Source organism: Patagioenas fasciata, chromosome 17, assembly GCF_037038585.1.
Source record: "Patagioenas fasciata isolate bPatFas1 chromosome 17, bPatFas1.hap1, whole genome shotgun sequence".
In the NCBI taxonomy this organism is placed as follows: Eukaryota; Metazoa; Chordata; class Aves; order Columbiformes; family Columbidae; genus Patagioenas; species Patagioenas fasciata.
This window is the reverse complement of record NC_092536.1, coordinates 10781307-10803143: the sequence shown is the minus strand read 5'-3', so window position 1 is coordinate 10803143 and position 21837 is coordinate 10781307. Positions and strand designations below refer to the sequence as shown.

At 59.3% G+C, this 21837-nt stretch overlaps 3 protein-coding genes across 5 annotated transcripts; all 3 read right to left on the bottom strand.

The window, feature by feature from the left end:
• Positions 1-1606: 1606 nt before the first annotated feature.
• PRC1 (protein regulator of cytokinesis 1) lies at positions 1607-7513 on the bottom strand. 3 transcript variants are annotated; one of them, XM_065851846.2, is made up of 14 exons: positions 7398-7513; positions 7132-7264; positions 6759-6881; positions 5759-5992; positions 5509-5679; positions 5154-5303; positions 4752-4899; positions 4496-4632; positions 4133-4228; positions 3861-4007; positions 3426-3536; positions 3063-3173; positions 2462-2644; positions 1607-1851 (listed from the first exon to the last, which is right to left on the bottom strand). In XM_065851846.2, exons 1-14 carry the CDS (start codon positions 7472-7474, stop codon positions 1744-1746), a joined length of 1929 nt encoding a protein of 642 aa, XP_065707918.1. In that variant the 5' UTR covers positions 7475-7513; the 3' UTR covers positions 1607-1743. The 3 variants fall into 3 exon arrangements, with proteins under 3 accessions (XP_065707918.1, XP_065707919.1, XP_065707920.1); XM_065851847.2 differs by having other exon boundaries at positions 3435-3536; XM_065851848.2 differs by having other exon boundaries at positions 1688-1851; positions 2539-2644.
• A 1117-nt stretch (positions 7514-8630) lies between these two features.
• Positions 8631-11082, bottom strand: CFAP73 (cilia and flagella associated protein 73). The gene is made up of 6 exons (XM_071816244.1): positions 10609-11082; positions 10095-10200; positions 9839-9943; positions 9586-9771; positions 8856-9507; positions 8631-8767 (listed from the first exon to the last, which is right to left on the bottom strand). Exons 1-5 carry the CDS (start codon positions 10665-10667, stop codon positions 8872-8874), a joined length of 1092 nt encoding a protein of 363 aa, XP_071672345.1. The 5' UTR covers positions 10668-11082; the 3' UTR covers positions 8631-8767; positions 8856-8871.
• Positions 11083-11610: 528 nt separating this feature from the next.
• Positions 11611-21151, bottom strand: VSIG10 (V-set and immunoglobulin domain containing 10). The gene is given in 9 exon segments (XM_065851517.2): positions 11611-12172; positions 12315-12475; positions 13116-13128; positions 13552-13662; positions 14628-14921; positions 15738-16019; positions 19884-20168; positions 20808-21006; positions 21008-21151. Coding segments are annotated over 9 exon segments (1545 nt in total). The 5' UTR covers positions 21137-21151; the 3' UTR covers positions 11611-12101.
• Positions 21152-21837: the final 686 nt, after the last annotated feature.

The window sequence follows — 21837 nt, the reverse complement described above, 5'->3', positions numbered from 1 at the left end:
AGCTCTTGTCAGCAGCGAGAGCAGAGCCAGGCAGAGCAGAGCTCCCTTTTATTGACAGCTCTCAATGTGTATGTTTACAGATACAGGGCTGGACCAAGAGGTTAGACACTTTTATCAAAAAATGTTGTTCCAGACATACCACACTCGTGACTGTTTTCAGTCACATTCCCGTGCGTAGCTTGTGGGTGGCGTTAGGACCCACTCGTTCACACATCGTACGTATGGGCATGGTCTTCCCACCCCAGATATTCTCACTGGCCTGGGCTCTCACTTCTTACCCTCATAAAAAACGCACTTCTGTATAATCTGTCCAAAGCCCTTTAGCTGAAACTGCAGGTCCTGCTGTTCCCACACGGGTACACCTGCATTTCCTCCCCTTGGCCCGCCCCAAACCTGGGGACCCAGCACCCTGCACAGGCCAAGGCCCCAGGGCCTCATCGCGGCACGACTGTGGTGTCTGCAGGGAAATACGGGCAGCTGGGACACAACAACAAGGCCAGCTCTGACCAGCCCCCCAGACCCTGGTGGTTGCAGAACAGCAGAGGAAGGAGGTGACATGTGGCCCCTGGGCGGCCTATATCTGCGTGCTGGAGCCTTGAGTCCCTTGCAGCTTCCCCCGCTGCCCAAAAGGACATAGACCAGTTCTGCTCCTGCCCCTCTGCTGCCAGAACCCTGTCAGGGGCTGCAGCCCCTGGGCCCGGCCTGGTGGGGCTCAGCCCACACTGAATGGAGCTCAGAGGCTGGGGCTGGTGCCTGCTATATAAATGCTAAAAACACAAAAGGGAGGAATAATCCCTCCCTGGTCCTCCCCTCCTCCAGCCCCACAGACACACCAACAGCAGTAACTATCTACACATCTTTTATTCTCATCAACAGTATATACAGAGTTACAGAGCAAGGGTACAAAAACCTGGAGAATAAATAACAGCAAATGGGGGGCTGTAGTGATAACAAGGTGCAAATTAGTCATGATCAGGGACAGACACAGACAAGAGCTTTGTTAACAAAGGTGCAAACAGGTCCCCAGGGCAGGTTGTACTGGGCTCGCTGTGCTCACCGCAGCACTGGGTGCAGAGCAGGGCCCAGGGGAGCAAACCAGCCCCTTCCCCTGGCAGAGGGAGCAGATACGAACTGCACAGCAGGGAGCTCCTGCAAAGGGCCCCTGCTCCCCTCCCCGGGACACCAGCCCCAACTGCTGCCCCCAGGGACCCCCCACCCCACAGCCGTGCACAGACGAGCCCCTCAGCCCTGCACCCAGGCAGCTGCAGCCAGCACTGCTAAAACAAACCTGCTGGGACAGCTGGAAACGAACGTCCTGACAGACAACAGCTACAGCAACAGGGAGGGGAGAGCCCTAGGGGAAAGGTGCAGAGGGCAGCTCTCCGAATTGGGGTGTCTGTCCCGAGCACGCTCAGCACGGCAGAGCCCACGCTCAGCCCCAGCCAGGCTGCAGCAGAGCCTGTGCAGCCCCACCCTAACAAAAACAAGCAAAATTATTTATTTTTTCAAAATGTCACTTTGACTCCCCTGCCCTGCATAACAGTAAGTTTTTAAAAAAAATTCCCCCAAGAAAAGCAAGGATTTGTGTGTTTTTTGTTTTGTTTTGTTTTTTAAAAGTGTCCCTTCCACCCCCTGCCCCACAGAGAGCCAAGCTGGCTGTGTCCCACGGGGGACAGGGTAACGGGTGACCCTGGAACAGGGGACACCATGGGAGGTGCGGGACACTGTGCCTGTGCAGATTCACTATGCCGAGGAACAGCCAGAGCCGGGGTCAGCGCCCATGGAGGAGGCGATGGTGGAGTTGAGGACGCAGGGGCTGGTCTCAGACCTGGAAGCTTTTGAAAGTTCGCGCTGTGGAAACAAAAGCGGGAGATGGAGATGAAGGGGCGCTGCGGGGGGCAGCGGGGAAGGCGCAATCGCCTTGAGGGGCAGCAGGAGTGGTTCGTAGCCCTGATGCTCCTGTTTGTGTGTCAGCGCGAGGAGCTGAGAGGACACAGAGCCTCCCAGCAACACAAGTTCTTGTTGCCCAAAGAGCCACAGGCTGGGAAGCGCATCGGGGTCAGCATAAGGCAAACAGACATCCCCCAGGACAGGGGACAGGGACAGCTGTGCCCAGCTGCTGGAGAAGGGATCTGCCTCCTCCCAACCCGCACCTCTGTGCCGTGGCCCTGCATGGGCACGGGGCTGCTGGTGGGTGTTGGTGTTTGTTGGGCTGAGCCCATCCTGAGGGAAGGGCAGAGGCCCCTCCAGCCAGGGGGAGACAGCAAAGCCCCTTCCCCAGCAGCTGGTGGGCTCCCCAGCCTGCAGAGACCAGCACAGGTTGGGGAGAGGCCAGGGCCCTTTGCAGGAAAAGTTTTCTCCTGCCCTCCTCCCAGGGTGACAGTGGGACAGGTCAGGAGGGTGACAGCAGGACAGGGCGCTGCTCCAGCAAGGGGAGGTGGGTTTAGAAGAGGTGAATTACCGCAAACTCAGAATAGGTGCTGGCAACAGAATTAATGCTGTGGTTACGCTGGGCAGGGGCTACGGGCATGCACCCACCGCTCAGGGCGGTTCCGTTCAGCTGCACGTTCTCCTTGTTGCGCTCGTTGTGTCCAGGACGCCGGGGCTTCGTGGCTGGGGGGCCGGGGGTCCGGGCCTGGCCAGACTGCGGGGAGAATGACAGACGGGGCACGGGAACCACGCTGAGCGAGGGGAGCTGCTGCCCCACGCTGCCGGAGCAGCTCGGAGCCCCAGGAGCCCTCTGGGGTCTGGGACCCATTCTGAGCCCACATACACAGCCCCCCACCCACAAGCTGATGGCCTCCCAGTCACAGGCCCAGCATGGAGGAACAGAGGCGGGTGCACTGGAAATCGGGGATGGAGGAAGATTCCCTGAATGCTGCTGCCCTCCTCCTCCCCCCTTAGCCCCAGAAACACCCTGGCAGGCTGGCAGCTGCCCGGCACAGACCTGGACAAGCACAAACGGTGGCTTCTGCATCTCAGAGCCTGGCAGCGACACAGCCAGAGCCCCCCCGACCTCCCCCAGCCCGCCCTGCGTGCAGGAGCCCCGGGCAGCCCCTCACCTTCCCCCCGGAGGGCGGCAGCCGCAGCGTTGGCAGGTGGTAGATGGTTCTCCCACAGGCTGAGCGCATGGTGCTGTTGGGGGTGGCGTTGGAAAGGGCCGTGCCATTGAGCTGCAGGAGCAGAGCACATGTCACCCAGGGGAGCTGCACTGAGCCCTCTGCCCCCAGAGCACTGGCCTGATGTCCCCAGGGAGGACAGAGGTGTCTGGAGTCTGGCCCTGTCCCTACTGCAGCACCCTGAACCCTCCCCACAGCTCTCCGTGGGACACAGGTGGCCCCAGACAAGGGTGGCCTCAGCCTGGTGACAGCACTGAGCTTTCACAGGTCCCGTCTTGCCCACACTACCTTGCACTGACATTTTACCTTCCTCACTTTGTGAGGTGTGTGGGGGCTGAGCACCCGGCGCTTGACGGGGGTCCGTGGGGTGCTCCCGTACAGCATCTCTGCCTCCATCTGCCGGCTTTTCTTCAGTTGCTGCACAAAAGATTGGTGGTTAAGGACGGAGCAGAGGATGGCGCAGAGCTGGCGCACAGAGCTGCTGCCCGCGAGCCGGCCCTGCGGCGGTCTCAGAGTCACAGGTTTCAGGGCTGAGCTGCAGCTCTGGCACAGCAGCGGCCAGGAAAGGGGCTCAGCACACGCAGCCACTGACAGCAGCGGGCACCAGTCCCGCTGTCAGAGGTGACAGCACATGGAGCCGTGTCCAGACAGAGGGACAGGACAGAGCCGGGGCAGCAGCAGCTCCCTGACCCGCAGGGGCCACCACCAGCCTGGGGGCAGCACACTCAGCTCCACACTCACCCGCTCCTGCTTCTCCTTCTCCTTCTCTTGGTGGAAGAGCTCCCACTGCCCCCTCACGTACTCCATGAACTGTTGCCCCTTCACTAGGAAGGTCCTATTGTGCTCCTGCTCCCAGGCATGGACTCGGGTATCCAGCTCCTCCTGCAGCTGGTGAGGACACAGGGACAGTGGAGCGGCCACCCCGTCACCACGGGCACCTCTGTGCCCAGACACGGCCCTGTCGGCACCGCGCCAGCCTGCCTGGGATGCAGCGTCTGCAGGGCTGGACTTACCTTGGAAAGGGTCTTCTGCAGCTTTGCCCGCTGCTTCTCCTCTTTCAGCAGGTTCCCCCCGCGGTTGGTAAAGCGACTGGGGTCAGTTGCTTTCCTCTGGTACAGGAGGGGTCAGGAGGAACCAAACACACCAGCCCGGCCCACGGCCCAACACACCCATGGGACACAGAGCCTGCAGGACCCTGTCCCTGCAGTGCACCATCCCAAACCCCACATAGCCCCGTCCCAAACCCCACCAGCACTCCAGACACAGTGCCCATCCCCGTCCAGGTCTTTCCAACCGCACTGCAGGCGGAAGCGGGATGTGTGCTGCCCTGTGACCCAGAACCAAGCCCGGCAGAGCGGTTCCTGCCCAGATGGTACCTCCAGCTCCAGGAACAGCCTCCAGTTTTCCTCCCACTTCAGCACCGCCTCAAACAGCTCCTTGTGTGTTTCATAGTAGTTCTTAATATTCAGCACCTCAGTGTCATGCAGCTCAAGAAGGGTCTCCGTGTAGTCCTCTGCAGGAGACACCAGCACGGTCAGGAGGCAGCGGGATCCCTGCGCCCCGCCAGCCCGGGCAGCCCCACTCCCAGGAGCTCCCGCAAGGAGGCAACAAGCAGGAAGAACCAGCACCCACCATCGTAGTAAGGGCTGAAGGCTTCCCTCTGCTCCTGGCTGTAGAAGCACTTGTCCCAGAACTCGGCCAGCTCTGCCCGGATCGCCTGGACCACAGACTTCATGTTCTGCAGCTTCAGCTCCTCCAGACGATCTACCTCCAGCTGCAGCTGCCAGGGAGAGCAGAGCAGAGAGAGGCAACATGAGAAAACAAGCAGAATAGGATTTATCTTCTCATAAGCCACTTTCTAAGGTGAGGCAGCAGCCAGCACCAGCTCCCAGCTCCTCCACCCATGAGAGCAGGATTTGCCCATTTCTCCTCCCACTTGGCTGCTGGGAGCAGCTTCTCCGCTCCAGCTGGCGGGGAGACCCAGCACTGCTGCCCCAGCCCCCTCCCCAGCACGACGGGGGGGGCGGTCCTTACAGCTTTCCTGGTCTTGGCTCTGCACCCAGTCATGTGCACCGCGAAGGCGTCTCTGTCCTCGGCCGGGACCTGCAGCCTGTCCCAGAGCGCAGTGATCCTGGCGCGCAGCTCCGCGCACACGGCTTCGTTCAGCGCACGCCGGGCCTGCAGCTGCCGAGGGAGCGCGGGGTCAGCGCCAGCGCAGGGAGGCGACGGCTCCGCTGCACCCAGCAAAGCCACCGCCTCGGCTCCCCAGATCTCTCAAGCTCCCAAAGGAACTTGCTGAGAGCTGAGCAGCTGCTCTTTACATCACGATACCAATGCCTGCTGGGTTGCAGCAACAGCCCCGCGGCGCTGGCTCCATGTGCCCACGTACCTGCTGCAGCAGGGTCTGCAGGGCAGTGATGTTGTCTGTGGACAGGCAGAAAGTTTCCTCGGACTCGTACACCACGTCGAGCTCAAAGCTGGTCTCCGGATCGTGGTCCAGCTCCTCCATCAGGAGGATGATTTGCCGCTTAGCACCGACAAACTCTTCGTGCCTTTTCTCCTGGAGGTGATGAGCAGCATTAGGAACCAGTGAGCACCTTGTGTGCCACCCCGGGTGAGACCCTCGGCCCCTCACTCACCTTTTCGGCCACCAGTGAGGCCAAGTGCTGCCTGTAGCGATTCAGGTCCTCCTGGCTGGGCACAGCATTGCTGTCAATCTGGAACATGGGTGTACAGAGGACGTCACACAGGTCTCGGTCTTCTTCTTGCAAGGTTTCCAGCTCCTGCTTCCTGTCCTTCTTCTGCTTTAACAAAATCTCCACGTAGGTGCGCAAATTCTTCTCCATCTGCAGAACGGTACCTCCTTCCTCCACCTAGGAGAGTCCAGAAATTAGCTCCCTTCTCCGCAACTCTCACAGACCTGGTTTGCATATTTGAAACCTCTTAAACAAAGACCTGGGACACAAGTCCCAGTTCTGAGCAAGGTGCTCCCCAGGAAGAGGCCAATGCAGCAGCAACACTGATACAGATCAGCTGATTGAAGCAACCTCTAAAACAGGGTTCAAGCTTTTAAAAGCAAGCATCACCTTTATTGATGCATCAGCACCCACAGTGATTGTTCTGCCTAGTGGGGACCCCAGACAATTCCCAGACACAAGTTATATCCACACAGATCATATGTATTCATTACATTCCAAATAAATCCTTTGCAAATGCATCACACTCCTTTGTTACTCAGCTTGTAACAAAAACAATAAGAACCGGTCCTTGCGCTGGTGTCACCACCTCCTCTTCTGAGTTCCCTCCTGCTTATCTTGTGACTTAACACCTAATAAGTACCTAAAACCTAACATCCGTGAACCTTATTCTTATTCAATAAGTGCCTAAAATCTATGGTCCTTATTAACTTATCTTATTGCTAACTGATGGTTTTGGGTATTAACACAAAATGAGATGCTGTGAGACCCTTGTCCTCCTCACTGCCACCCCCGAGGACCCGACCTGCCAGGCCCCTGCCTTTGGCCCTACCAAGTATCAGGAAAAGTGGTTTGGAACAAGCGTCTGCCTTGCAAGCTCCAGCCTCACCGGCACAGCGGGCAGCACCGCTCTGCCACTCCCCGAGAGAGAAGCGGGTCGTACCTCCAAGGGGTCCAGCTGGAGCTCCCTGCAGAGGGCGTCCAGGTCCTTCCGACACTGCGCGATGCTCTTCAGGAGACGCTCCTTCAGGGTCTCCTCCTCGACCACCATCATGTTCAGCAGGTTCTGCGGCACAGGGCGGTTAGAGGCGCGATGGGGATAGGGCGAGCCGGGGGGAGGGGACGAACGGGACCACGGCTGGAGAAGCAGCGCCGAGGCCAAGCGAAGGGGGCGCCAAGGGAAGGGACAGGGGTGCGCGGCCCCGCAGGGCCGGACTGTGGGCGAGCGCAGGGGCAGCGACAGCTCCGGGTGCCCCACCCCGAGCAGGAGCTCCAGCCCCTCCCGCCGGCCCCGGCTGAGCCCCGGCCCCCCTCACCTTGATGTGCTCCTTCACCATCTCGGTGCGCTGCAGCCGCATTTCCTCGGGGATGCCGATTTCCTCCCAGATGTCCCGCAGCGTGGCCATCGCGCGGTTCAGGTACGACACGGTCTCGGCCGCCAACACCTCGCTGCGGGCGGCGGGAACCGGCCGTCAGCGCCGCCGCACGGCCCGGGGCCCCGGTCCCCCCGAGGCCGCGGTCCCTCCCGCACCCCGCCCCAGGTCCCAGGTCTCCGGTCCCCCCGCCGCACCCGATCCCGCACCTTTTTCTCGTAGCCATCGCTCCGCTCTGCACCACCGCTCTCTCCCACGATTTAAACCGCGTCGCGGACGCGCTCATTGGCTGCCACGAGCAACAGCGTCACCGCAGGCCCCGCCCACAACCGCCGCTCTCCTCCAAGAGCCCCGCCCCACGCCGCCACCAGCCAATAGCAGCGAAAAGCCTTCGGCTCTCCTAACCAATCACAAGCGAGACTGGCACCGGTGTCTTAACGGTACGGCGCGCGCTCAGTGTTTGACAGTAAACACGTGACCTCGCGCGGGAGCCCCACCCATTCCGGGCGGTGGCTGAGCACCACTGCGCACGCGCCGGAGTGGCCCCGCCCCTCTGGGCGGTCGCACCGCCCCCCCCCGTAGTCCGGGACACCCCGGGACCCCACCGACATCCCCGTCCCGGTCCCAGCTGCCCTCGACCCGGCAGAGCCGAGCCGGAGCCGTCCCGGGAGCGAGGGGTTCGTTGGCACGGTGTTCCCGTGTAACACTCTGCAGGGACTGCTTGTCCCTGTTATCTGCAGGGATTAATGTGGCCACAAAAATGTACTCACCCGTGGAATTGCGCGGTCACCGCCACACTGCTCCGTGGAGAGCCTCGCAGGGGTCACACAACGGGGCACCATTTGCGGCAACGAGAACGATTCACACGGACAGATGCACAGGCACAGAGCTCTTGTCAGCAGCGAGAGCAGAGCCAGGCAGAGCAGAGCTCCCTTTCATTAACAGTTCGCAATGTGTATGTTTACAGATACAGGGCTGGACCAAGAGGTTAGACACTTTTATCAAAAAGTGCTATTCCAGGCATACCACACTCACGTTGTGACTGTTTTCAGTCACGGTCCTGTATGTAGCTTGTGGGCGGCGTTACGAGCCACTCATTGACACATCTATGTATGGGGGCGGTTTTCCCACCCGAGGTATCATTCTCACTGGCCTGGGCTATCGCTTCTTACACTCATAAAAACACATTTCTGTATAATCTGTCCAAGGCCCTTTAGCTGGAACTGCACATCCTGCTGCTCCCACAACCAGGTCCTGCTTCCCCGCCCCAGTACGGTGCCACCCCCCTGTGCCTGTGCCACTGCTGCCCATGTCACTGCTCATCGTGGGGAGCCCAGACTTGTTGGGGAGCGTCCTCCATCCTCGGGTGTTCCTGGGGCTTCACACTGGCCCTGGTAACCTCCCCCCAGCCCCAGGAGTTGTCCCTTGGGGGCTATTTCTGTCTCAGAGCTGCCCTGGCACCCCCGTGGCGCAGCCGGTGTGTGCCGGTGGCTGCTGGCACGCGTGGGGGACACAGCCCCTGCTCCCTGGGGCGCAGCTCAGTGCAGATGTCAGCCAGGTCCTGCATGCAGAGCAGCACCTGCGGAGACAGGAGCCTGATACTGCAGCGATGCTGGGACATGAGTGTCCCCATGTCCCCCCCAGCCCCACCACCCAGCTGCACTGACCATGTCCAGCTGGGCCTCAGTGTTCTCCAGAGCCACGTCCATGGGGACCTTGAACTGTGCGGTGACGAGCTGGAAGAGGTTCAGCACGGCCAGCTTGATCTGCCCCAGCTGCAGCATCCTCTGGGTGGCCGCGCTCTGGATCTGCGCCCAGCGGGACTCCTGGGGACAGAGTGACAGCCCTGGGCCACCCCCCAGCCACTGCCACGTGTCCCCTGCACCCCAGAGCTGGGACAGGGGGACCTGACTGTGTGTCCCACACCATGCGCAGCTGCTGCTGACACTTTCTGGGCCACCTCGGGACCCCCAGCTCAGCCCAGGATGTGCCACCCACCTTCCCATCATCACATTGGGCATCCCTGGACCCCGTGTGCTGCAAACTGCTGCCCCTCTGCCTGGAGGGGGTCCCTGGGCACCCCGTGTCCCTCCTCACCTCCTGGAGCACCTCAATGCGGGCGGCCTCGAGGCGAGCCCGGAGCCGGGCCAGCTCGTCCCTGGTGCGCAGGAGCTCGCTGTCGGTCTCCTCCTGGTACCGCTGGAGCTGAGCCCGGCCCTGCGCCAGCCGCTCCTGCCCAGCCGCTGCCTCCTGTGCCAGGGTGGCCCGTGCCCTCGCCAGCACCGCGAAATGGGCCAGCATGGCCGGGACATCCTGGAACTGGGCAGCGTGAGGGGTGAGCGGGCTGGCTCGGGGACACGCAGGGTGGCACGGCAGGACAGGGACCCCCACGCTCACCTGCCCCGTCCTGGCCACCACGTCCTGCAGGTAGTCGCTGAAGTGGCGGAGGCTCTCTGTCTGCTGGACCAGGCGCTCCCGATGCTGCTGCAGCCCCTCCAGCTCCTGGAGCAGCCGGGCAGCATCGTTCTCCCGCCCCGCCGCCCGCGCCCGCTGCAGCACCCGCTCCCGCCTCACTGCCGAGGCCTGCAGTGGAGGATGGGGGTCAGCGGGGGCCCCATGGCCCGCCCAGCCCCAACCCTCACCCGGGCACCTGGAGGAAGGCATTGAATTTGAGGATGACGTCCTGGAGTTGGTCTTTGCGCTGGCAGAGCTGCTGCCGGCGCTGCCCCAGGAGCTCCATCCTCTGCCCAAACTCCTGCGGGAACATCGGATGTGAGAGCATCACTCCACACCAGGGGGGGACACGGGTGACAGCCCATGAACAGCTGGGTACATCCCCCATGGCAGCCAGGGCTGCAGCCCCAGGGAGCGGACACATAGGGGATGCACATGGGGGCTGCTCTTACCCCCCGCTGGCGCTGCAGCTCCCGCTCCACCTCCGCCGCCTCCCGTCGCTTCAGCAGCACCCGTGTGGAGGGCAGCAGCGTGGCACTGTCACCCGCCAGCACCGTCCTGCCAGGGGTCGTGTGGGGCTTGTCATGGCCAGGGGAAGCCTGGCCAGGGGCAACCCCACTGTAGCACAAGCAGGATCCCCTCCGGGACCACTGCCACTCTGTTCCCAGGGGGATCCGTGTGAAAGCCACTTGGGAGCGTGTCAGGCAGCACATGGGCACCCAAGTGTCCCAGCACCTCTGGATGGGGCACAGGCAGAGATGGAGCCCTGATCCTCGCCTGGGGACACACCACAGCTCCCTGCCTACGGACCCAGCACCCACCCACTGACAGCCCCCTGGCAGTGGCACCCTGGGGACACAAACCACGAGACCCCAGGGACGCAGGACGTGTGGCCCCATTCCCAAATTCCACTTGCCCCCCGCCAGCAGCTGCCAGTCCCTGGGGAGGACAGGGGGTCCCACTCACGGCAGCCGCAGCTTGTCCCGGAACACCCGGCCCAAACTCTCCTCCAGGTTCAAGTCCATCTCAGCCGGCGCCTCCTCCTCGCCCGGCACAGCCGAGATGGCGGCGTCTCCACGCTGTTGCTGTTGCCGGGGCAGCCAGAGGCTCCCTCAGCGCCCGGGATTTTCCTGGCCGGGAGCATCGCCCCGGGGGATGCCGGGCACAGGGGCTGCCGAGGCTCCTTGGGGACAGCTGGCAGCCCTCTGATCGCACTCCATCCTCCTCCTGCACTCCAGCCTCCCCTGCAGCCCCTCAGAAACCTCCGTTTGGGCTCCACATCCCTTCGGAGACCATTGCATACAACTGGACCCCAAACACTGCCCCCCAAGTGCTCCGTTCCCCTGGTACCTTCTCAGCTCTCCTCCAGCTCACGCTGTTCTTATCCAGAACAACGCTCCTCTCCGTGTGGCCCGCGGTGCCTCCCTTCCATGCCACATGGCCCCAGGTCCCCTCCACTCCCCCATGTTCCCTTTGCTCCCCCACATGCCCCCAGGTCCCCTTCATTCCCCTGTACATGTGCTCACATTCCCCGTTACCCTCCACACACACTCGGATCCCTTGCACACTCACCTCTCCATCACCCTCTACAGGCTCTTCCACCCCCGCTTTACAGCATTTATTCCTGTTCCCCTCCAGCACAGAGCCCCCCACGCCCAGCCCCTGTTCCACCCCATCCTGCTGTGTGGCTGTTCCCATCCATAGGTGCCGATCCCCTCCCTCTCCTCCCTGCCCCCTCGAACACACAGCTCCCCTCCCCTGCCCAACGTGCTCTTTCAACCCCTCCTGTCACCCACCCCACAGCTCTCCCCATGGCTGCCCTGATCCTCTCTGTGCAGATCCCGCTCCCCTCATTCTTCCCTATATAAGTCCTCTCCGTGCTTTCCATCACGGCCAGACACCCCCCCAAAACCACACCGCGAGGTACAGATTAACTCCAGACTTAAACACAGAACACTTCAGAAGGACTAGGAGTAAAAATATTTATAATGAAAACAAGCCTCCCTAGGGTCAGCATCACCCATGTCCTGCCCATGCACCAGTTGTTTCTTCCATTACCCCAGGACCATTGCGGCCCCACAGCAACTTTCTCCATCATACAACCCAGCACCGCCCATGGCGACTGAGCCAGAATCCTGTCCTGGTGTTTGAGTCCGTCACAGGCATTGAGATGAGGGGGCGACTGGAACCCACGTCCCCACTCTGCCTGCACTGGGTGCCACCTTCTTAAAAAGGGACACCTGAGACAAAGAGGAACATGAAAAGAGGAGAAGTGGGGGAACAAGGCTGGGGAAGGATGGGGTGAGAGCTGGGGAAGGGCGAGCGGAGAAGGATGTGGGGACGCTCTGACTCAACTGGCCCGTGGCAGGACACGAACGGCCTGTGCTCAGCCACGTGGAACGAGGACACGTGTCCAGCTGCAGCTCTGTGTGTCCCCATGAGGGGATGGAACCACAGAACTACGTGCCTCGCAGCTCTTCTCCCCTCCTTTCCCGCGGAGAGGCCCCACCGCGCTGCTCGCCATCGTCACCTGCGCAGGGCACAGAGCAGCAGCTCAGCAAGGGCCAGCGAGCCAGACAAGGGGAATTCCTCCCTCCTGGCACAGGCTCCTGGAAGACCCACAGCTTAGCTCTGCCCCAAATCTTGGGGGTCGGGCAGGCACCAGGGCTCACCTTCTGTCAGGCAGCTGGGGGAAGCAGCCCGGATGCTGTTCCCATTGACCAGCGCCATCGCCTCATGTTTGGTGGAGCTGCTTGTGGTCTCCTCTTCTCCTTTTCCCTCATCATCGTCTTCCGAGTCCACCAGCACTAAGACGTCGCCTGAGTCCTGATTCCTGTGAGCAGCAGGGCAGGTGGAGTGGGGCTGAAAGACTGAGACAGCCTGGTCTGACCCCCGGCCTGAACCTCCCTGGGGCTGACACCCCTCTGCCCCAAAACGACCCATTTTGACGGATTCTGCCAATCCCGCCCTATCCACTTGCAAAGAACAGCACCACCACCAGCATCGCGCACCGCTCCCCATTCACCTCCCAAATCCTCCAATCACTCCATGAATGTTTATGTCCTAAATTAAACATCACCAGCCGCTCCCGAGTGGAGTCATTCTCCTCTCTCATACAGACGGGGAAACAAAAGCTCTCAGAAAAGTCTTCCCATCCCACAGCACCACAGCTGCAGGAACAGAACCCTCAGGGCAAGGGAATGGAGCAGGGCCAGTAGGGGTGTGAGCAAGCAGAGGAGAAATCTGGTACACCTGAACCCCAAGAAGGCACTTGTTCACATGCAGCTATCGGACACCCCTCCTGAGGGGAAGGACACATGCAAACACCCACTCACAGCTCCCACCTAAGAGCTGGCCTGCCTGGGGAGGCTCCTGCCCCCGAGGGGGATCCCCGGCCCCACAGGGACATCACCTCTGCAAAGAGATGGACCAGTGAGAACACACAGGATGGGCTGAGGGAAATGAGCACTCACCTGAACGCAGCACCTGAACAGGAGAAAGGGAAGGAAAAACAGCGTTAGAAACGGGCACCAGAGCGGTCCCTGGGGCAGCATGGGGCTGGTTGCACTGCACAACCCCTGCCAGCCCCAGCACTGTCTCTGGCAGCCGCAGGTAGAGGCACAGCCACGAAGGTGACCTGCCCGCACACACAGAGCGGTCACAAGGACAGGGACAGCGCGGCACGGGCACAGCGCCCTGGAGAAGGCGATGGAATGGTGCCTGAAGCGCTCAGCTGGGCTAGGGCCTTGTGTTTCCAGCCCACCTGCCTCCAGGGTTGTGGCCAGGAGCAGAACAAGGCCCAAGGGCTGGGGTGACCATCACAGCACCCCAGAAGGGACAAGGGACAACACCAGGCCACCCCAGGAAGAAGTAAGCTCCTCCCTGGCTCCTGCAGAGGAGAGCTCCTACCTCTCAGGCACAGCAGGGGGTTGTAGTACAAGACAACCCCGGTGACGGTGAGAACGGCCAGCAGGGACAGGACCACCACTGCGCCCACGACCCCAACAATGTTCACCGGCTCTGCAGAAAGGAGACAGGAGGCCAGTTTATCACCAGGAGATGGAGGGATGAGGAAATCTCAGAGCAAGCGACAGAGCAGGTCCTGGTGCTGTCTCAGCTCCTGCTTCCCATCATTGCAACAGTCCAACCAGCACAAGGGCTGAGGGTGTCAGGCACTCCTGCCTCACTGGTATCGAGAGCACCACAGCAGGGCCCCTATTCTTATGCTCACGTGTATATAGCGAAAGCAAATAAACCGCTGCCCCTTGCAGCTTGGTCCTTGGAGCTGCTCCTCCGTGCTCACAATCACAGAAGCCCAGGCTGGTTGGGGTTGAAGGGACCTCTGCAGATCACCCAGTCCAACCTCTGCTCACGCAGGGTCACAGAGCAGATCACACAGGCGGGTCCAGGCGGGTTTGAATGTCTCGGAGAAGGAGACTCCACACCCGCTCTGGGCAGCCTGGGCCAGGCTCTGGCACCTCCCAGCAAAGAAGTTTCTCCTTATGTTCAGATGTCTGTGCCCGTTGTCCCTCATCCTGTCATTGGGCACCACTGAACAGAGTCTGGTCCATCCTCTGACACCCACCCTGGAGATACTTATAAACACTGATGAGATGCCTCTCAGCTTCTCCAGGCTGAACAGCCCCAGCTCTCTGTCTCTCCTCATCAGAAAGGTGCTCTGGGCCCCTAATCATCTTGGTAGCCCACTGCTGGACTCCCTCCACTAAGTCACAAGCCCAGGAGGGACCAAGGATGCTCTTCTGTCAGGCCTGTTACACCAAGGTGATGGAATTGGGTCTTTTTACCTGGAATGAAGGGAGCCTGTCCCACATTACACTTGCTGCAAGAGCATGGAAAGCACCAGCTGAACAAAGAAGGCTCTTAGTGGCAAATGGAGCCCCGTGGGGACTGGCCAGTGGCCCCTGTGATCTGTGTCCCCGAGTCCTCCTCAGCCCCTGTCGCCAACCCCAGGCAGCCCCACTCACGCTTCACGGTCAGGCAGACAAAGAGCTCCCTGAGCCCCACGGGGTTCTGCGCTTTGCAGACGTAGCAGCCACCGTCGGTGCCCTGGGAGCAGTTCTGGATGGTGAGCCGGGACTCGTTGCCCTCCTGGGCGATCAGGTACCTGCCCCCCGGCCGGATCTCCGCCTCGGGCTGGGTGACACCGCGCAGCCAGGTGAGCCGTGCCACCGGTGTGGCCTCGGTCACCCGGCACGTCAGCGTCACGTTGTCACCCACAAAGCAGGTCTTCGGGGGCTCCGATTCCAGGGAAGGGACTTCTGAAGAGCCCAAGGGGAGAAAAAAATGAAATGAAAAGAGTAAAGGAGAAAGTTTAACATAACAAGCAATCAGCCATCTGACTGATTAACAATCATTAACAGAGTGAAGTCAGACAGGAGTCTGGGACTTGAATGCTGTAAGCTGGGCATCCAGCTCGCTCACGAGACTTCGGCAGCCTCCAAGGAGCGATCCCAGCAACTTTCTCGTTGCTCAGCCCTTTTATCAACACCTGTCTTTACACCCCAGGGCAGAGCAGTGAAGGTGGCAGAGAAGAGCGCAGCAGCCCAGGCGCTTTCCGTGGGATCTGCAGAGCTCTCATGTAGCCCTGACAACGCTTGGAGGATAATCCAGCTCAGGTTTTCAAAAGCCACTTCAGTCAGACACCTTCGGTGCCTGAAGGGAGCTTGGGGGTGCGCACAACCCTTCCTCTATAAACCCAGCTCTGCCAAACTCAGTCTCAAGCTGAGCAAGGCATTAAACCCACCTCTCATTTTCACACAGTTGTGAGTGCTTGCACAGGTGAAATGTTTGATGTGGGGCGATTCATCGGCCCCTGAAGTTGAACCCAAAACACAACCCACCTGTAAACACACCATGATGGATCTCAGCTGCAGGACGTCTGTCCGTCCTGCAGTCCCCTCTGCACAAACCCAGTCACGCTGCCTCCTCAGCATCCCCCTGCGGCAAGCGCCCGCAAGCCTGGCTTGCCTGAGCGCTGCCTAAGTGCTCCAGAGGGCACAGAATGACCAGGGCACCTGTCTGCCCCACCATTAGCAGGCTAATTAATAGTTAATGAGGTCGGCAAATCAACTCACTTATCTCCACAGTACACGCAGGCTCCTCCTGCTTGACAACGTGGCTCCCGACACACTTGAAGACTTTGCGGTGGGAGAGGTGGGAGCTGTTGAGCGTTTCCACGTGCGTGTCCGAGTTGCTGGAGGAGCTGATGACCCAGCTGGAGTTCTCCAGATCGTGCCCCTCTTCTCTCCAGTGCAGGGTGGGGTGTGGGTACCCCCCGGGCCAGCTGCAAAACAGCTGCAGCATCAGCCCCGACGGGGAAGCCTCAGCCCAGCACTTCGGGGCTGAGTGCGGTGGATCTATCGGCAAGAACAGCATGTGGTTAGAAACGTTTCCAAGTCACAGTTCACGGCATTTCAGAGCTGGAGCTCCCACAAGTGCTTGGTTTTGCCATCACGTCCCTTGAAAGTCGTCCTGGATTCCCTGTGTTGTTCCCTGACCTGTGTCCCACAGCCCTGGGGAGCACAACAGGGACCAAGCAAGAGGTTGTCCTGCAAAAGCCACAAGAGCAACTGCAGCCAAGCCTTGAGGGACCAATGCACAGGGAGGAAAAAAATTATTGTCACAGCTTTGCAAGATAAGCACCTAAAAACGCAGCAGGAGAACAAAATCTCCATGCTGCCCTCAGCAATTCGTCACGGCACAGGTCCTCGTGCCTGGGATACAGGGGGTGACACTGATTCGCACTGCTTGAGGACAAGGCTCTGCCCCTTCATGCCACTGATACCGGCACTTGGATTTCCCGAGGGAACGCAGACGGCACCAGGACTCCTGCCAAGGGACAGTGAAGCAGCTTCTCGGAGCCACCCGCTCAAAGCTGGAGCACGTCCCCACAAACCCAGGACACTGCTGGAGGAGGAGGCTGTTCCTAGTGTAGAATCACAGAACAGTTTGGGTTGCAGGGACCTTTCCAGGTCCCCCAGTGCCCCCCCTGCCATGAGCAGGGACATCTTCACCAGCTCAGGTTGCTCAGAGCCCCGTCCAGCCTGGCCTGGGATGTCTCCAGGGATGGTTCATCCACCACCTCTCTGCCCAACCTGGGCCGGGCTCTCACCACCCTCAGGGACAACAATTTCTTCCTCATGTCCGGCCTGAATCTCCCTCCTTTCGTTTCAAACCATCACCCCTTGTCCTATCACAACAGGCCCTGCTAAAAGTCTGACCCCATCTTTCTTATGGGCCCCTTTTAAGTCTGGAAAGGCCGCAACAAGGGCTCCTCGCAGCTTCTCTTCTCCAGCTGAACACCCCAGCTCTCTCACCCTGTCCCCCAGCAGAGCTGTTCCAGCCTCGGATCGTTTCTGTGGCTCCTCGGGCCCTCAGAGCCGCTCTGCCCGCAGGGAGTCAGGGTGTCCATGGCTCGTGGGCTCAGGGCCACCCACACGTGCCACTGCAGCCAAACCAGGGCCGCTCCGCTCCTTCTTGGCACCGCCGTCCTGCCACGGGGGACAGAGGTGTCACTGACCCACACACCATGCTCCGTGCCCATGCCACGCTGCAGCAACGGGGACAAACTCCAGCACACAACGTGGGCAGGGTAAGTCGGTGCTGGCATCACGCCAGGGCACATCACTCAGAAACAACCGCGACTGTTTGTTATTTAAATACAGAAATAACTCCATGATGGCACGAAAGGGTCGGAAGCCAATAGAGAGCCCAGAGCGATCCCTTCGAGCGGAGCGGGGCTGGCGCTCCGTGCACATTTAACAGCCACGGTGATCCTGGACTCTGATCCAGGCAGAATTAACAAGCTGTGCTCCTGCATTAGGCTGGTTTGCCTAATCCAGCACTGAACAAGGTCCCACTGGGAGACGACGCTGCCATGGCGAGCCCCACACCAGAGGGATGCCTGATGGTTATTTTGCAGAGTATTTAAGTGACTTTCAAACGACACAAGTTAAAAACTAAACAAAACAAAACAAAAACATGACAACAAAACCCCATGTGAGCTACAAGAACATACCGTCTTGGCTTGGCTCTCCAGGAACTACATACACGCATCTCATATGATCTTTGAATCCATCCAGCTCTGGTGAGAAAGTTCTCTGCAATAGCTCTTCTGTCCCAGATTTGGGGGGGGGTCTCACAACTGACCCCAAGTCCCAGCTCATCCAGAGCTGCACGTTTTGCGCTGGTTCCAGGACCTGCCTCCTAAACCATCAGCTGTACAGCCTGAATTCCCTGGCTCTCCCAGTGCAACTCTGCTCTTCTGCATAAACATCAACAGGAGATCTGGTCCTAAATCGTTAAAAACCTAACAAGCTAAACACATCACGCCCACCACAAGCCAAAAAACAACCTCACAAAAAGAACCTTGTGCCACAGAAGAGCCAACAGCAGCTTGTATCAGATTGCACACAAACATAAGAATAAACCCCTTGCAGGTGTGTGGCTGCACGTCTCCTTCACACCATGTGCTTCCCATCCCAAACAAACACAGGACAGCAGTTCGAGGCAGGGCTGCACCTTTGTCCGGGTGCCAGAACGTCTCCTCTACTGCCCGAAGGTTTTTAAATGCAGTTTTAGGCAAAGGGAGAACTTTCTGGCACCACCCGTGAGATGGGTTGAAGATTGTGAACTGGTGGCTCCCACACGAGGCCAACAGAGCCTGGGGGGCTCCTTCCCAGCGGTGCCAGGTCTGTGTCTGAGAGGTCCACGCTTCTAGTCTGAGGCTCAGAACCTTCAGCTTCTGGCCTTTGCTGACCTACAGCACCACCAAAAACACCTCTCTCACCTGTTTAAGGGCACACCGCTGTCCTGCATCACTGTTGCAACTTCTGGAAATTAACTGACACATTAATTCCACGCTAATAAGTGAATTTCAGAGTGCTGCACCAACACTTGGCATGCCATCGATAACTTTTGCTCGTGTTTCCCACCCACGTTCTAGATTTAGGGCTCTCCCCTCCTAAGCCCCACACCTACATAGTTGTTCTTCAAATCAGCCTGGGGCTCCATTCCTCCGCTCCAGCCCTCTGTGACCTTCCAAACCCCATGTGCAGGTTCCTTGCCCCAGGAAGGGAATTTTTATTGGCGTGAACTTTCAGAGATTTAATCTGTACAAAACAGGTACGGCTTTTACGACATGTGCCCTTCGCCAAACACCAAGAAGGCAGCAACACCCTGAACGCAAACAGAAAACAGATCTCACGTACCGCAGGAGGAAAGACCAGCAAGAAAGGCAGGGACCAACAGCACAGAGTGTCACCAAAACAGGCAAATTGGCAGCAATCCTTCCCTTTTCTCAAACCTGTAACGTGGGCTTGCTGGCACACAGGACTGCAGGTCACAGCCCAGGGGCCACAGCCGGCGTCACATCTTGGAGAAGGGGCCAGGATGGGACCAGCCACCGGACCTGCGTTCCCTGCTGAGCTGGAGGGGGCTGTTCCACCAAAGAGACGAGGAATCCGGGCAAGACAATGGATCCCCGGTAAAGCAGGGAGGAGCTGAACCAGCGGTGTGCGAGGTAATCGGTCCCTCCAGCCCCACCTTCCACCCGGCTGTGAACGTTTCCGAGAGAATGAACGGAAGAAATAAGAGCTGGGAATGGGAGAGAGCATCAAAACAGGACAAAAAGGCTGAAAGAATGGCCTGTGTTGACAACAACAGGCACACTCCCAGCAGGAAACCTGAGGAAAGCAGTGTTTCCGTCAAAACTGGAAGGCTGCAGACAGCTGCTCAGCTGAGGACCCTCCGTTCGCACACCAAAGGATGGCACAGCACATCCATTTCAGATGTACGTCAACCAAGGGAAAAAACACAGCGAGGAGCAGCCCCTACCCAAAGATTTATGAATGCTTGAGTCAGCCAGATTCTGAGGCAAAGGGTCACCCTGGAACAGCGACAGGTTATCAAAGACCTGTCCAAAAACCAGTTTATCAGCACCACTGAAGAAGGAACTGAAGAAGGAACTGAAGAGACATAGTGAAGGCTTAACAGCTGGTATTTGGTCTCCTGCATTGCACACAAGTGGTCACCGCTGGAGTGTTTAGACACGACTTTGTGCTGGTGAGCGAACGTGTAACTGAGTTCCATCACCCTGCTCACAGATTTTGCATGATAAGGCAAATTTTCCCCTCTTTTACACTATTTTACTATCAGCGCCAGGTGAATCTGGGGACCTGTGAGACTTGGGGGAGGAAATTCCCAAGGCGGGACAGACTTACTGGCCACCCGGAGCTGGACCCGGTGCTCGTGGTCCGTCTGGTTCAGCACTTCTCTGCAGGTGTAGTTGCCCTGGTCCTGCAGCCGCAGCTCCGAGATGTGCAGGGAGCTGTTGTCAACCAGGGAGAAACGGACGTCCGGGGGGAAGGAGACCCTCGAGGAGAAGAGTGGGGGGAAAGAACGAGGGTCCCCTTGAAACCAGACCACCTCGGTTGCCTCTTTGGAGACATTTCGGCACACGAGGAGGATGCTTCCTCCGACCTCCCCAAAGACCACTTCTTCTGTTCCTGCAAAACACAAGGGATGGCGTCAGGGATCCGGGGAGCTGGCAAAGCCTTCTATCAGAAAAGAGCTAGATCTCTGATATATCTGATATACATCAACTAGGGGGGCTCTTGCCAAAGGATCTCCGAGATACACTTGGCAACTACCAACATTTAAGGCAGACACACAATAAGGAAGAGGGACATGGCGTGAAAGTCTCAACAGGAAAGCAAGGACAGGGTATTTCTGCCTGAGACAGGACAACAAACAAGTGACCCAAAGGAGCCAGAGAAGAGCGATGTTAAACACTAATTACATGGGGTCACAACGTCCATGCTCACCCCACACTTTGCTGGACCACTTGCCCAAGTAGCCTCATCCGGGCAGCGCCCAGGTACCGAAAATGGCGACAAAACCCCACCCCAATATTGAAGGAAGGTGCCACAACTGCCGACATCCCCTTTTATAAACCAGATATCCGCTTTTTCTGCTTTCCCTGCCAAACGGCGCCTGGACCCCCCAGCCAGCTCGAGGGTCCGCAGGGTCCCCCCTTCTGCAGCGTCTGCCCTGCTTGTTTTCAAAAGTTACAATTTCATGAAATAAATCAGCGCTGGGGAGCTCCCCACACGCACTCGCTGCTCCCTGCCCCTCAGCCCCGCTACCTGCGGCGTGCCGGCGCGGCACCAGCCTCCAGACGCAGAGGGCGAGGAGGAAGCGGGCTGGCGTCCCGCCGGGGAGCCGCATCGCGGGCAGCCGCATCGCCGGGCGCCGCTGCCACGGGCGGTGCTGAGCAGCCTCCGCCCCGGCCAGCGGGCAGAGGAGGGAGGGCGGGCAGAGCCGGCCGGGCCCGCCCGCTCTCCGCTGCCCGCTGCGCCGGGGCCCGTGGAGGGGATCGTGTGTCAGCCTCGGCTGCCGCGGCCCCGCCGTCTCGGGCGGCCGCCATGTTGGGCACCCCCGGGCCCGCCCGCCATGTTGGGCGCCCCCCCGCCATCTTGGGTAGCCCCCTGGGTCAGTCCGACGATCGAGGACATTTAACGCATTGGGGAGGGTGTTTCCAGAGGGCGAGACTAAAGTGGAGGTTGTAAGTGACCCCCCCCCCGCCCAGAGGGTCTTCCATAGCTCAACCCGTTAGAGATGCACCAGAGGCATTGGGAGCGGGAAGGACGGGGTAAGTGGCAATGAACCGTGCCACAAATTGTACGGGCTGGGGCATGGGGGAAAAAAAAAGCAAAAGGCAGCAGCTTAAAGCAAAGCTGGAGAGGAACGAAGAGGCTCTAGGAGGAGGCAGAAGGGTCAGGGATGAGCTGCACAGAAAAGAACCGATGTTTTCAGTTTCTTTGGAGCTGTCCCTGGGATTGCCCCGGGCCAAGGTACCAGCGCAGCCAGTGTGCTGTTACAGCTCAGCAGCCGGTGCGTTAGGAGAAATTACCCAAACAACAGGTTTGGTTTTGCTGACTGATGCCAAGTGAACCCAATGGACCTACATTGACCACCATTGCAGACAGCAGCTTGCAGGCTGGTTTGTTATATGTAGCAATACAGATATTACTTTTCTGCATAACCCCACAACAAAGGCTGTAGAGCCGTAGGCATCCTCAGGTTCCTCCAGGACATCTTTCCACCTGGGGAAAACACAACACGGCCAGCTCCCCAGCAGCCATCACACGCTGTGCTAAGGCGTGCATGGAGCAG